Raw genomic sequence first — 13703 nt, forward strand, 5'->3', positions numbered from 1 at the left:
AGCAGCATGGTGATGGTGTGTGTGGCAGGGGGTGGCGGAGGGGGAGGCGGTGCGACCGGCGGCAATTCGGTGGCAGCAGTTTAATGGCGCAGCTGTTGTGCGAATTGCGTGGAAATGGCCAACGAAACTTGGTTGATTTTATGCGTTTCGCAATCGCGACTCCTGGGGCAATCAATTTTTATTGCTCAAGCAGCGAGCGGAGAGCAGCGAGCCGAGAGCAGCTGGAGACCAGCGTCAGCTGCTCTAATAAGTTGAAAAACAACCTCAGCAGCTCAAAGGTTGCAATAACTCTCGTCTCCAGCCTCGCTACCAGCCCCATCCCCCCAAGCCCCACCCCCGCTCTTTTGATAAATTTCATATGCACACAGGTAAGATTTTGTCGTTTGTTGCCGCGGCAACATCCATATCCTCAGCCATTACCTGTGCACTCTATGGACTGCCTCGCGCATTACCGAAATTTCGGATAAATGTTTTACATATTGTAAAATAACAATATAAAAATTTTGCACACAGCAAAGCACACACATGGGTCGCTCACAAAGTCACTGAAAGAGGAGGTGCTCCATTTTATATACAATTGTATTATTGTTGTTGTTTAACTGCTAAATTCATGCCATTCAAATTTGGTCTCTTGGCAGCACAATTGTTGAGGTATAAAAGATCTGGCCTCAAGTGTATGAATAGCCTGGTGTACATAAAATGTATTGGGAAATGATTGGGATTATGATAAGGTATAGAAAGTCTGCATTTGAATTCTGATTGGAGCAATAATCAATAACATTAGCCGTGATATTTTTATATTAGAGAAGAGCTTGAATTGGAATAAAATTATATATATTATATATATATATATATTTTTCTTTTTTTCATATTTCATATATATATTTTCATTTGCTGTAAGACCACATCCAGCTCCTAATCAATTACTATAGCTAAAACAGCCTACAACAACTTCTGTGTCGACCCTCGCATACTTATCGCAAAAGTCTGTCGAGCTGGCAGCTGCTTCATACTCATACTTAACTTGGCAGCTAAAATTTCACTCTAATATGTATACACTCGTAATGTATGCGTGTATGCGTATGCGTGTGTGTGTGTGTGTGTCTGGGGATGAGGAACTGCGGGGGTGAGTACCTTGTTGCTGGGTACTTGAGCAAAAGTCCTGACAATATTATATGCCAATGCTTCTTATTCAAGTGGTTGGCCTCCGTTGATGCTTTTGTTGTTGCTCATCTTTTGGCCAGATTGTAAGCGGCTTATTGTTGTAAATCATGAACTTTTACGACTGCCCCGATTGTTGCTGTTGCCGAGTTGAATGAGTTATTTCCGAAGAAGCATATGGGAATTGGGCATTTATAATGCAGTTTTTGCACTGAGAAAGCGAGGGGAGGGAGAGGGAGAAGTGCTTGAAGAGTGCTCGATTTAACTCTACATCAAATACATTTGCAGCCATTCAACTGCAGGCCAAATGTGTCCATTAGCCGTTCAGATATGTGGCTGAGCCAAAGTGAATATGGTATTTGATATGGCCTACATGACGTGCCGTAGGGCCACTATCATAATCATTCACTTAGCTCGCACTTTAGACTTTTGGCCCAGCCTCAACTTCCATCGCTCAGCTCCATTTCCCAGCAGCGAATCTCGTCTGAATTTTAAGCAGCGTCTGTCTGCCTACACGTAGACAAGTACAAGACAGTTGGAATACAAATACTGATATAGCCAGATATAGCCAGATACAGATACATCTTATACAAAACATTCTCAAGTGCACAGACACTTCTGGCAAAGTTAGATTCTGCGTGTGGCTCGTCAATTGTAATACAGTCATCTACACCCACGCACACACACGCACACTCACACACAGGATGAAGAGAGAGAGAGAGAGAGAGAGAGAGAGAGAGAGAGAGAGAGAGGTAGACAGGTTTGTGGAGGCAGAGAGATATTGGCCAACTGTTCTGTGTCAGGTCCATGTTGGCATTGTCAGCAACCACTTGTTGTTGTTGTTGTTGTCATTGTTGTTGTTGTTGCTGTTGTCATTGTTGCTGTTGCTATTACAGACGCTGCCTTTGTGCTGTTATTGTTTGGCATTGGCTCTCGTTGTTATGCACATAAGCATAAAATATTAATACCCTTAACTTCAATAGCAAACAGTAAAAAAAATAAATAAAAAAAAAAAAAGAAGCAAAATGCAAAATAAATAAAAAATAACAAAGAAGGCGCTCTAGCGTAGAAAGCAGATGCCCATTGGCATTTTATAAAGCGCTGTTGTTAGGCTCCTTGGCGGCAGATTCTAAGCCCAATTATGCTGTCATTTATGTGATATCAAAAGCAGAGCAGCAGAAATAGAAAAAGAATATGCAGAACGTGAGGGAAGTTCACTTAACCGAACAACACCCCTGGCTCAGTCAACTTTCACAACGTTTACAGGGTATGAGACAGCTTAAAAAAAAAAAAAAACAACAAACACACACACACACATAAGAAAAGTCTTTGTTGAGAATTTAAAAGCCTTTTGATATACAAATTAGAAGTAGAAATCGAAATAAAGAAGACAAGCGAAATTCTATGCATTCTACGAAATAAAGCTTAAAATTTATGGCAAAAATTCCAGAGCCCATCAGAAAACAATTACTTTTCAAATTGAAATTATATTTCAATCATAATCGATGGCTGAAATTTTAAAGAGATTTTACAATGTTGGCAATATATTTCATGTTAGGCCACAGGAATACATGCATGACTGCAATAACTAATCTATAGTTTATCGCTATGTTGTGCTTAGAGCGCCTAGTTTCTAAATAAATAACAAGAAACACAATATCGTTCCATGACTTTTTAGACTTTATGCCACAAAATCGGGTTTTACGTTCACAGTGCATTGCCAAAGAGAAGTAAACGAGAGCTATGAACAAGAAGAAGAAAAAAAAAACAATAAGAAAAAAGAGAAGAACGAGTAGTATAAGTAGAAGAAGGAAAAGTAAAAGAAAATGAAGAAGAAGAATAAGAATAACGAGAAGAAGGAAAAGAAGAAGAAGAAGAATAAAAAGTTGATAGGGCAGTCATAAGTATTAGCTCATTCTCTTCATGCACTCTTTGTGGATCAGTGGATCAGATATATCCCACTATGCTCAGTGATCAGTGAGCTGCAACGATCCATGTTAGTTCGGCTTATGCTGAACTCCGATGTAGGACAACCAATAACTTATGATGAGCTGATATCGTTCTTTGAGAATTTTACCATTTGAGGAGGATATCCAGAACTGCTCGAAGAATGATTGAGCTAGAAGAACTGATGCTCAATTGTTACGCCGGAGAGAGAATTCGTACAACCATATTTATTGCTGTGCTTCCGTATGCTTTCTAATTTGGGCATGGAGCACAAGTGGTTTTTCGTGTACTCAAGGTCGTATATTTTACAATGCTTGAGCAACTTGTATATGGTAAGGAAATCAGTTTGAATTTGAGTACACCTGCCTCAAGTTGAGGTTCGACTCTGGCACATTTCATATATAACAAGGTGGAATTTGATGAAATTCTGACAATATTAGCATCGGGTCTGAAATGAGATAACACATTGCTTATATACAAAACGAATGTGGATCCCAGCACACTGAATTCTTAACAAATCTGGATTTCATTATCTTTGGACTAAAAAATTCTTGTGCATATTTAAGCATTTAAATCGTTTGCTCTGGAGGCCCAACAACTGAACAACTATTTGGCAGCCAAGTGGAGTCAAACGCACAAATGCTGAGTCAATATATATATATATATACATATATAAGTGTGTGTGAGCCTTTGTAATTTCCTTTTTTTTTTAAATTCTTTTTGCCTTTGTTTTGTCTGTGTTTTGTGCACTTTTACGACTTTAATTATGTAAGTACATAATTGTGTTATTATCATAAGCGCAAGGACTTGGTGCTGGTCAGGACCCGTGTGCTCTTTATGGTCCAGAGTCCGTGTCCCAATGCTAAGTGTGCGTCCAGGCCTAGCCTTGTCTGACCGGTCTGCTTGGAAAGCATTTTACGGCCATTAAGCCCCGGCAGTATCTTTTTCTGTTTTTTGGTTGCCTGCGCCTGCTATGGGGCCGTTAATGCCACGCCCCGCTGTCTAAAGTGCGGGGAGGCGACGGCCCCAACTGACATTGTAATCTGTGCTCCATCTCCAGGCATTGTTGTGCTTGTTATTATTATTTAAATTATGGAATGCGCAGTGATTTTAATTATGCATTCGAACATTTTCAGAGCTTCGCTTATATTTTTCAGTTTTCATTAGCAAACGCGCGTGGAAACCAGACAGAGAAGCAGTGGGCAAGAGGGGCAGCTGGGTAGCGGGGCAGCAGAGCAGCGGGTGGGGGCTAATAATTCAAACTTAAACGATGATTATTGCTCTTCGCTGCTTCTGGTTGTCGTTGACAACAGTTTACTTACTTTTAATTAGAGTGCAAATTAATTACACATACGCACGACTCTAATTTTCTTACTCATCATCATCATTGTCATTATTTGTCTTATCATTTATTTGCACTTTTTTTTTTCGTCTGTTTGCTGTGCCTTGTTTTCCATCAAACGACTGCTAATTATATCATGGCTTTAAATTATTTATTATGCCTACATTGCTGGGATCTTAGCTTCGTTCTAAGGCTCGATTTCATGCAGTATTCACACGACTGTGTGTGTGTGTGTGTGTGTGGGGCGTTTGTTGTTGGCATTGACAGCCAAGGAGAAGTCTCGAAATGCCAGCCGCTAATTGAAAATAGAATGTAATTCAATTGTTGTATCCCATTTCATGCCCAAGCCGCAATTCCATTAGCACAATTTAGGCAAACACTTGAACAACTATTTAAGTTCGTGTTTTGCTGTTTGCTCTGGTGTCACAAATATAAATAATGCAAAATATATTGATGGGACTTACGGTAAGCCAATGGCTTACGCAGAGAGTGGTATTCAATGCATATATAATTTCAATGGAAAAATTCATGCCGAGAAGTTATTTATAGTATTTATAGTAAATATTTGTTTAAAAATATATTTAAAAAAAAAAAAAATTTTATTTTTGATAAACATATGAGCTATTGATAAAGCAACATAAAACTTAACTTTGTTTTTATTTATTTGAAATTTATTTTGAATTGCAATTCATATTTGAAGCTGCCTTGATGCCAAATGGATTTACAGCCTTTAGCATTTGTATGATGATACATACATTATATACATATATATTATATAGAAACTGTATATTTAACTTTAACAGCAGACACTCTCGCCGCTTCAGTGGAAACGGCTTTTTATGCAACATATTTTTTTCCAGCCTCGGGCAGTTTGTTGTTCCTTATAACAAATATGCCGCTGGGCCACGGCATTTCAGCTTGTAGTAAATTATTATTAAGTGCCTTTCATTATAAGTTTACAGAAGACACAAGCTTACACACACACACACACACACACACACACACACACAAGCACGCACAGAGAAAAGGAGATAGCGAGTCAGCCGTTAACTTCGCTGATATTCCTTAAAGGCAATTCGTCAATGTCAAAATTATGACAGTGGGCACGCTTATGTGTGCGAGTACTTTTTGCGCCTGCTGTTGCAATTTGTTGTTTCTGCGCTACACCCTGAACATTTGCCGCCTTGCCGGCTGCCACTTGGCATTTGCCACTTGCCCCCATCTTCCGGCAGTTTCCAGCCCACTTGCCTCACTTATTTACGGTCTCAAACCAATTGCTGTTGGTTGTCTGCCTGCCTGGCTGTCTTTCTGTCCTTCTGACTTTCTGCTTTTCTGCCTTTCTGGCTTTCTGCCTTTCTGGCTTCTGCCTTGTGCCTTGCGGCGCGAATCTGCGGAATGTCGCCTACACTATCCTTGGGCCTAGTCGCTTGCCTCCTACCGTCTGCCTCCTGCCACCTGCCATTTGCCGCACGCTTGTTGCTTGTTCTTGGCATGACGGAAATAAATTGTTATTAATGCGTTTGGTTCATACGACGCCTTCGGCTTTAGTCTTTCATTCAGTTCAGTGCCACATTCAATGAATTATTTGAAACGCGCGCTAAATTCTAAATGGCTTTGTGTGCGCGGCTCTGACTCCACCGAGCCCGAATAATGCGCGCCAATTTAATGCGGCTGCCACTTGTTGAAGAGGACAGAACGTGTCCATAAACTGTTTACGGCTGCCGTCAAATTGATTTGTACCAGGCAAACGAAGCAAATCAATTGCACTGCTCCAGCTAAGGTAATCATAATGCGACTCAATTGACGGGGAAGCACACAGATGCCGTCGCCTCCTGGCCAGCCCCAGCCCCCAGCCCCATTGTCGCTTCGATCCTGCCAAGTGAAGAGTGTCAGAAAGCTTAAAAGGAAAATCAGCAACAGTCACAGACGCTGCACACGCTGTGAGCTCGGCTAAAGCTCGAGTAACGGCAAAAATATAGGTATATAAAAAAACAAAATAAGGACGAAAAAATAATGCGGAATGTGCTCATAAAAACGCCACGAAATTTTCCAGAGAAGAATTATAGGGAAAAATCCGAGCTGCGCCGACAATTCACTAATTTAATTGCTAATACAACTGAATCCTATTATCATTAGCATTATTAGAATTATTATTGATTTCATTTTATTACTAGTACTTCGAACATTCTTGCTTCTAGTACTATCTCTACTATCATTGTTATTACCATTAGTTATACTCATGATTGCTGTTATTATTATTGTTATGGCTCATTATTTATTTATTACCCTAATTACATTTTCTAGAAAACAAAAAAATGATGGTCATTATCATCATCATTATTATTATTATTATTATTATTATTATTACTATTATTATTATTAAAATAATTATTATTCTTATTATTTTCAATCAATATTTTACTTGCGATCTGTAATAATAATTAACTTGAATAATTTTACAATTTTATGATCGTCATCATTATCATTATTATTATTATTGCTATTATTAATGTTGTTATTAAAATTATAATTATAATTATAATTATTATTATTATTATTATTATTATTCTGTATAACAAGTAAAAGGTTCATCACTCTTATAACTAATCTAAATATTAGTATTTGTATTAGTATTATTATTAGCTTAATTTAGTCTCAATTTAAGTTTTCCTTTGTGGCAGGCAACAAACTGGGCCACATAGCCTGCATAGTGACTTCAGAGAGTATCACAGGGAAGATGACCGACCGCAGGACTCGAGACTCGTTAAATTGTACAGCAGCTTCCGTTGAATGTGCCACGCCCCTCTTTTGGCATTCTGTAGGCAGCGTGGTTGGCCACAGCCGTAATAAAATTGCAGATTGCCTCGTTTAACGCTTTGCATTCGGGCCCAGCCTGATGATGCCTGGCCCCCAAGCTGCTGCTCAGAGACTCATCATCGTCGTCATCTTTGGTATCGTTGTCGATGTTGTTGTTGTTGTTGTTGTTGCTGCTACTGCTGTTGTCCTTTATTTGCATTTTACTGTGCGTTGGCCGAGGAATTTCAAAACAGATTTCTTGGCCAGATTGTACGGCGCTAACAGTTCATTACCCAAATGACTGCTGTGGGCGACACGGTGGACAGGCGGGGGCCAAGTTCAAGATTTAGGGGTAAGAGCCAGTGTTCAAAATGTTTTCTTTTTTTTTTCGTTGTCACATTTTCGGGCCCGAGTCGAGTCGAAAAGTTTTGGCCATCTTTCTTATGCATATTGCTGGCATAGCTGACGCCGCTCTGTAATTTTCTCTTTAAAACTTTGACACAACTTTTTTAGCCAGCCACGCCCACATCGCGAGCTCTGCCGGATTGAGTTACATGACATATGTATATGTATATGTGTTTGTGTCTGTGTGTATGCGTGTGTGTGTGTGTGTGTACGTATTTATTCTTGTTTGGGGCAACTCTTGGGCTGTTGAGGGAGCTGCAAAAACTTTTTAATAGTTGCTCATGCAAAATCATTTACAAGTGCCTTTTAGTGACATTGTGTGTGTGTGAGTGTGTGTTGTGCCCAGTGTGTGCTTAGCATATGTAAAAAAAATATATATTTAAAGTTGATCAAAGTGCCCAAATTGTTAAGCATAAAAATTGTACAGCAAATGTTAACAAGGATCTGTCGAAGAGTCCTTGAAGAGCCATTTCCGAAATGAAGCATTGGTCCTCATTCCTGAGCAAATAATTACGTAAACTAGCAAAGCAGCTCGAATACGCCAAAGCTCTAACTTTTAAACATTTTAAACTTGACTATATAGGGAGTCCTTGGCAGAGCGCTGTTAAGGATTGCAGAGGATGTTGCTCAGCATTTCATATCCAGTGCTGTGCGGTTTTGGTTAGCTTGCACAACTTTTGATAACATTCATGTCATCAATTCTCGGCTTAATTTATGGGAGTACAACTACAACAAATACACTTTATGTTGAGCCGCAAGCGCTGGCTCGGGCCGTTTTGGATAATAACTTAATATCCATAAATTCATTTCCTTTTTTTTTTCTCATTTTTTTTGTTTGTACTTTATTTGTGTGTGTGTTGCCGAGCCCCTGCAGCTGCCAACTGAAAATACTTGCATGTGTATGTGTAATTACAATTACGCGAAATGCCTCGACAAAGCCGCCGTGGTGGCATGCCGCAAGCCGGTGGCACGACGCGACGCCGCTCGCCGTGCTGCGCTGCGCAATGTGTGGTGGGTGTTAACAATACAATTACGAGTGGGTCGGGCCAACTCAGCCGGCAGAAGGGGACACGCATAGATAGTATGCCATGGCATCTGTCACGGTCACGGCCAGTGGGGGAATGGGGGAATGGGTGTGTGTGTGTGTGTTCGTGGCACAGGCCTGTTGTATCAGTACCAATACCTGTCTGCTGCCCTGGCACAGGCATGTGCCCGGGCCACGGCCAGGGACACAATGAATTCAACTTTCGTGTGTGCTCAACTTTAGCGGAAATTCCATTCAATTATCCATTTTTTGCCGCTTTGTTTTTCTTTTTCGTGTGTACCTGGAATCGATAGCAGGTGACTATCCAACTGACTGCATGAGTACAAACGAGTTTACTGTCCCTCGCTCTCTGGTTGGAAGGAGTCTCTGTCTGTTGGTTTAGCGACCTCCCATTCGTTCGTCATGGAACTAAATGTTTTCTCATTCAGCGAGCTTAAGTGCGCTTGATTGGTGATTAAGCACTTAAACACGGGGTATCTTTGAGTTGAGCATTTGTTGGCTTTGCTCGGGTATTTGGTATCGATAATGCGTTTGTCAGTTTCACTGAGCCCAAATGCCACACAGTGACCTTTTAAAACAATTTGCTTTTCGTATTGAGCGAGATGTGGGTCGTGAATTCGGGGATTGTGTTTGACTTTATTCTTATCCTCTGCTTGCAGGCGTACATACCCCAGCTGTCGGGCATTGGACTGTGCGTGGTCAACTTGATGGATGACATGCAGGAATATACGCGGGGACTGTTTCTAATTATGTATGTGCCGAGACCCCAAAGATTTAGCCGCGTAAATATGTATATTCGAGCGTTCGCATTGCAGGTACTGTGGTCCGGCCGTGCTCTTGTCCTATCTCTATATACGCACCTCCCAGGAGCTGCGTCCGCCGGATGGGCCCTTCGCCGTCATGATGTACGAGCACCGTGTCGATCTACGCATGCGACAGAGGTAAGTGCAGTTCAGGATGAGAATGTCCCCTTATTTTCTAATTACGAAAACTTTTCAACACTAAACGGCCCAGTGTTGCATAGTTGGAGAAAAGGTAGTTAATCTAGATTGTTTTGCTGTAAGTCATTAATCAATTTTGCTGCAAAGCACTGACAGACGAATAGAAAGAGAGATAGAGTGAGAGGGAGATAGACAGACTTTGTTAAGTGAACAGAGTTAAATTACACAATATACTATATTTTCGTCAAGGACATGCGGGCGCCAGCAGAGAGCCATATCAAATAACAACAGTATTAATAATAATAAAATAATTATTATTTCTAGCTCAGTTGATTATAATTGGATTTATTGGCATCGAATGGTATATTTAGAATGTTTATGAAATTTTCCAAAAGGGACAAATAATACCTGCGGCCTCGACCTGAGGCGTGCGCCATTAAATTGAAATATTAAGCGCCTGCTGTGCCCGGGTGAAGTCCAAAAAAAAAAATTACAGAAAAAAAAAACTAAATGTGGGTTCATTATTCATTTGGTCGTTTGGGCTTCGATTTGGGTTACATTTGCTAATTGCACTGATTAATTTTTCGAACGGATTGAGCTGGAGTACTTCAGGCGCTGTGGTAAAAGGTGGGCCGGGGCGTGGCCATGGCTACCAGAAAAGGCCAGGGCCAGCTGCGTTCGCTCCGGGCTCCTCTCCATTGCTAATGAGCTCAATTTCAATCCGATGGCAGTTTAATGACTTTGATTTCCTCAACAACTTGCTCACCTTTCGCCTCATCATTATCTTCCTCTTCTTCTTCAATTTCCTCTACTTCTTCGTCAGGAACTCGTCCGCTTCGTCGGAGCCGCGTGCGCACAGCGGCGGAGGCGTGGCCGGGCTAAGCAATGGCCACGGCAGCAGCAGCCGCTCCTACGATCTCTACAGCGCCGAAATGGACGTCTGCCGGGAGAAGCGCAAGCAGCGCAACTTTGGCAGCATGGCCGCCACTCAGGTGGTCTGCCTGTGCCCCCTGATGATACTGCGGTTCGCACGGCTCTCGCTCGAGGAAACCTACGAGAATCAGAAGCACTTCGACTTCACCTACTTGATGTTTGTCTGGGTCGCATTCTTGCCCACGGTCATATTCCCGTGCATCTACGCCTCGCAGATATTGCCCAGGTGAGTACGGCGATTGCAATTCGAGCCTCGCCATTTGCCTCGTCATGCATGAGTGGTGGCACTTCCGTTGAATCACCTCTCACTCCACCTAAGCCAGTTCGGTTTCGCTGAGTACTTATTTATTGACAAGCTCATTTGCTCTGCTTCGACTCTCTTCCGGCAGAGATGAACAGGAGCGCCTCCGCGGCTATTTTCGCCTGTCGGCCAAGCGGGCGTCCAAGTCGCAGCGTCGCAGCAATGCGGGCTCCCATGAGGACTCGATTGAGAAGGACGAGCACAGCAATACGACGAGCATTGCGGCCAAGGGCCAGAGCCAGACGGCGACTGATTCGCAGAAGCATCCGACCAAGGGGCACGCCGTGTCCGGGCGCCATGAGCGCAGCCAGGGTCATGGCTTGGGCGTGTCGGATCGGTACAGCGGTGCACCGTACAGACAGGGTCAGTCTGGCATCAAGGAGCGCGACAAGGAGCGTGACAAGGAACGGGATAAGGACCGGGATAGGGATCGGGATCGGGACAGAGACCGGGAACGGGAACGGGAACGGGATCGACAGCGCGGCGTATTGGGTGGTCGCGGTGCCGGAGATGCGGGCATGGTGAACAATCTTAGCAAGAACATGCGCGGCAAGAAGCACGACGTCAAAATCAACATCATCTCCGATGGGCATGCTTCCACTGGATCGGCGCGCAAGCAGCCGGCGAGCACCAGCAGCAACAACAGCAGCCGCACCATGAAGGCCGCCTCCACAGGCGGCGCGCCACGGCAGAAGCTGGGCGTGGAGTACATGTCGGTGTCGAACAACTCAGTGTCCAATCTGACCGCCTCCACGTACTGCAATGGCAACAACAGCGCCCTGATGGACGACAGCAGCACGAGCAACTATGGCGATGGCGAGGAGAGCTCCGTGGTGAGCAGCATGATGCATCCGCCGCAGCGCTGGCCCAACGTCGGCGGCGGGCTGCGGAACAAGGATGTGTCGTTCAGCGAGTGCAGCAGTACCTTCTCGTCGAGCACGCTGGAGCGCGACCTGGAGATCATCGATCTGCTGGAGCGAGAGCGCAGCATGGACATACAGGAAATGATGCAGCGCGAGCAGCAGGACGACAAGATCCGTCTGTCCGCCGGCGGCGTCGGCCGCCAGCTGCCGGACATTGAGAAGCTGTACGCGCAACGCTCGCCGAAGCCCAAGCGAGACTCCAGTTATGGCTACGACAAGACCGGGCTGGCTCTGGTGATGCCCGGCAGTGATCCGCTCAGCATGTCGATCTCGAGCAGCAGCCAGCCCACGGAGTACAGCCTGTGCTCCAATCTACAGGAGCAGCAGCAGCATCTCCACCAGGCGCAGCAGCGGCTGGGCCACCTACAGCAGCAACCGCCGCAGCCGCAGCCGCAGTCGCAGCCGCCGCTGGATGAGGAGGAGGTGCCGCAGGACTTTTACGACAGCTACACACCCGGCGGCAACAACAATTTGCCGCGCTCAGCCATTGTGCAAGGCCCGCAGCCCGCTCCGCCCCCGCCCGCCTATCAGTATCAATATACGCGCCGCCTGAGCCGCAAAAGCTTGGGCGCCGGCTCCCATCACGGGCCGGGCGGCGGCACCTCGCGCAGCTCCAAGCGCGACAGCTTCAATTCGCTGAACGGCACGGATCTGATTGCGGGCGCCTTCTGCGAGCTGGACCCCACCCAGCCGCTGAACAAGATGGCCGGACTGGAGGGACGCATGCGGCGCAGCAGTCCGAGGAACACTAGCTTCAGTTCCAGCTCCGCACGCAGCTCTATGAAGTCGCGCGACTATGGGCACGGCTCGACGCACTCAGCCCACCCGGAGCTCGACTTCAGGGAGAACATTTTTGCCGAACTGTAAGCTGGGGACAGGCGGATCCCCTCCAGGCGGGAAATGTATTTTTTTTTTAAATATGTACATATATACGTACATCTAGTGTGTGTATATTATATGTGTATGTATATAAGACGTAAGTATTCGCATCTTTGCGAACTACCAGAACTTTTCGACCCAGGCCATTTTTTCTACTTGTTAGCTTAGGGGTTAGAGGGACGTGCGAGGCTTAGCTAAGGAATCAGAGGCCAGCGCTCTGACGAAGGAGACTCTCCGACTCTCCGCGTCGAGGGCGGCTGCAGGTACTGTAGGAGCGTTTTTTAAGCAGTTTTAGGACAAATTTTTAGCACGATGGGGAAATAAAAAAATTTTATTCGACAAACGGCAAATATTTGCGTATTCTCAATGTACAATAAAAACAAATAATAACAAGGAAGTGAATAAGAACGAAGAAAATGCTTATATACACGTAATGCTAATCAAAAAATATTATTAATTTTTAAAGCACAAAAGAGAAACGATGAGAGATGAGTTGAGAGAAAACGTGAAGTGGAAATGAAAATGATAATGAAAAAATCATGTATTTTTTAACGATCCATGAAAAGTTTGCTCAGCAAAGTTGTTAAACCGAAACGAAATTGCGATTGACATATTTTTAAAGAACTTATTCCAATACGAAAATATCAAAAAAAAAAAAAAAATATATATATATAATAACTAAAATATATATTACATAAAAAAAAAAAATACGAAAAGTTACATAAAGTATTTATATTCCTCTACAACGTGGTAAAAAGATTTAACGAATTAAATAAAATGTTAGCAGAATTCATGTTACATACATATATTTATTAACGTTGTTATAAGCCACAAATATTTTTCAAACTCAGCTAAAAAGCGAAGAAGAAGAAGAAATATTTAGAGCATTGTTAAAGAGCATGCGGAATGTGCCAAGCAATAGCATTACAAATTTCCCTTTAAAAACAAGCTGGAAAACTAATACAGATATATATTCTATTTGTGTACCTAGTCTCTATAGCATATTTGTATCGCAAGTGCGTACACATAC

The 13703-nt window shown here is 43.4% G+C and overlaps 1 protein-coding gene across 1 annotated transcript in view; it reads left to right on the forward strand.

Moving 5' to 3' along the window:
* The window catches only part of LOC6584191, a 55482-nt gene extending 42143 nt beyond the window's left edge, over positions 1 to 13339 (forward strand). The window contains exons 4-7 of the mRNA XM_002009811.4: positions 9356 to 9447; positions 9512 to 9637; positions 10461 to 10796; positions 10960 to 13339. Coding sequence (XP_002009847.2) covers positions 9356 to 9447; positions 9512 to 9637; positions 10461 to 10796; positions 10960 to 12661 — 2256 coding nt within the window. The 3' untranslated portion in view covers positions 12662 to 13339. The remainder of the gene's footprint in view (positions 1 to 9355; positions 9448 to 9511; positions 9638 to 10460; positions 10797 to 10959) is intronic.
* The last annotated feature ends 364 nt before the right edge of the window (positions 13340 to 13703 follow it).

The sequence above is a fragment of the Drosophila mojavensis genome, unplaced genomic scaffold (genome assembly GCF_018153725.1).
Source record: "Drosophila mojavensis isolate 15081-1352.22 unplaced genomic scaffold, ASM1815372v1 contig_136, whole genome shotgun sequence".
NCBI lineage: Eukaryota > Metazoa > Arthropoda > Insecta > Diptera > Drosophilidae > Drosophila > Drosophila mojavensis.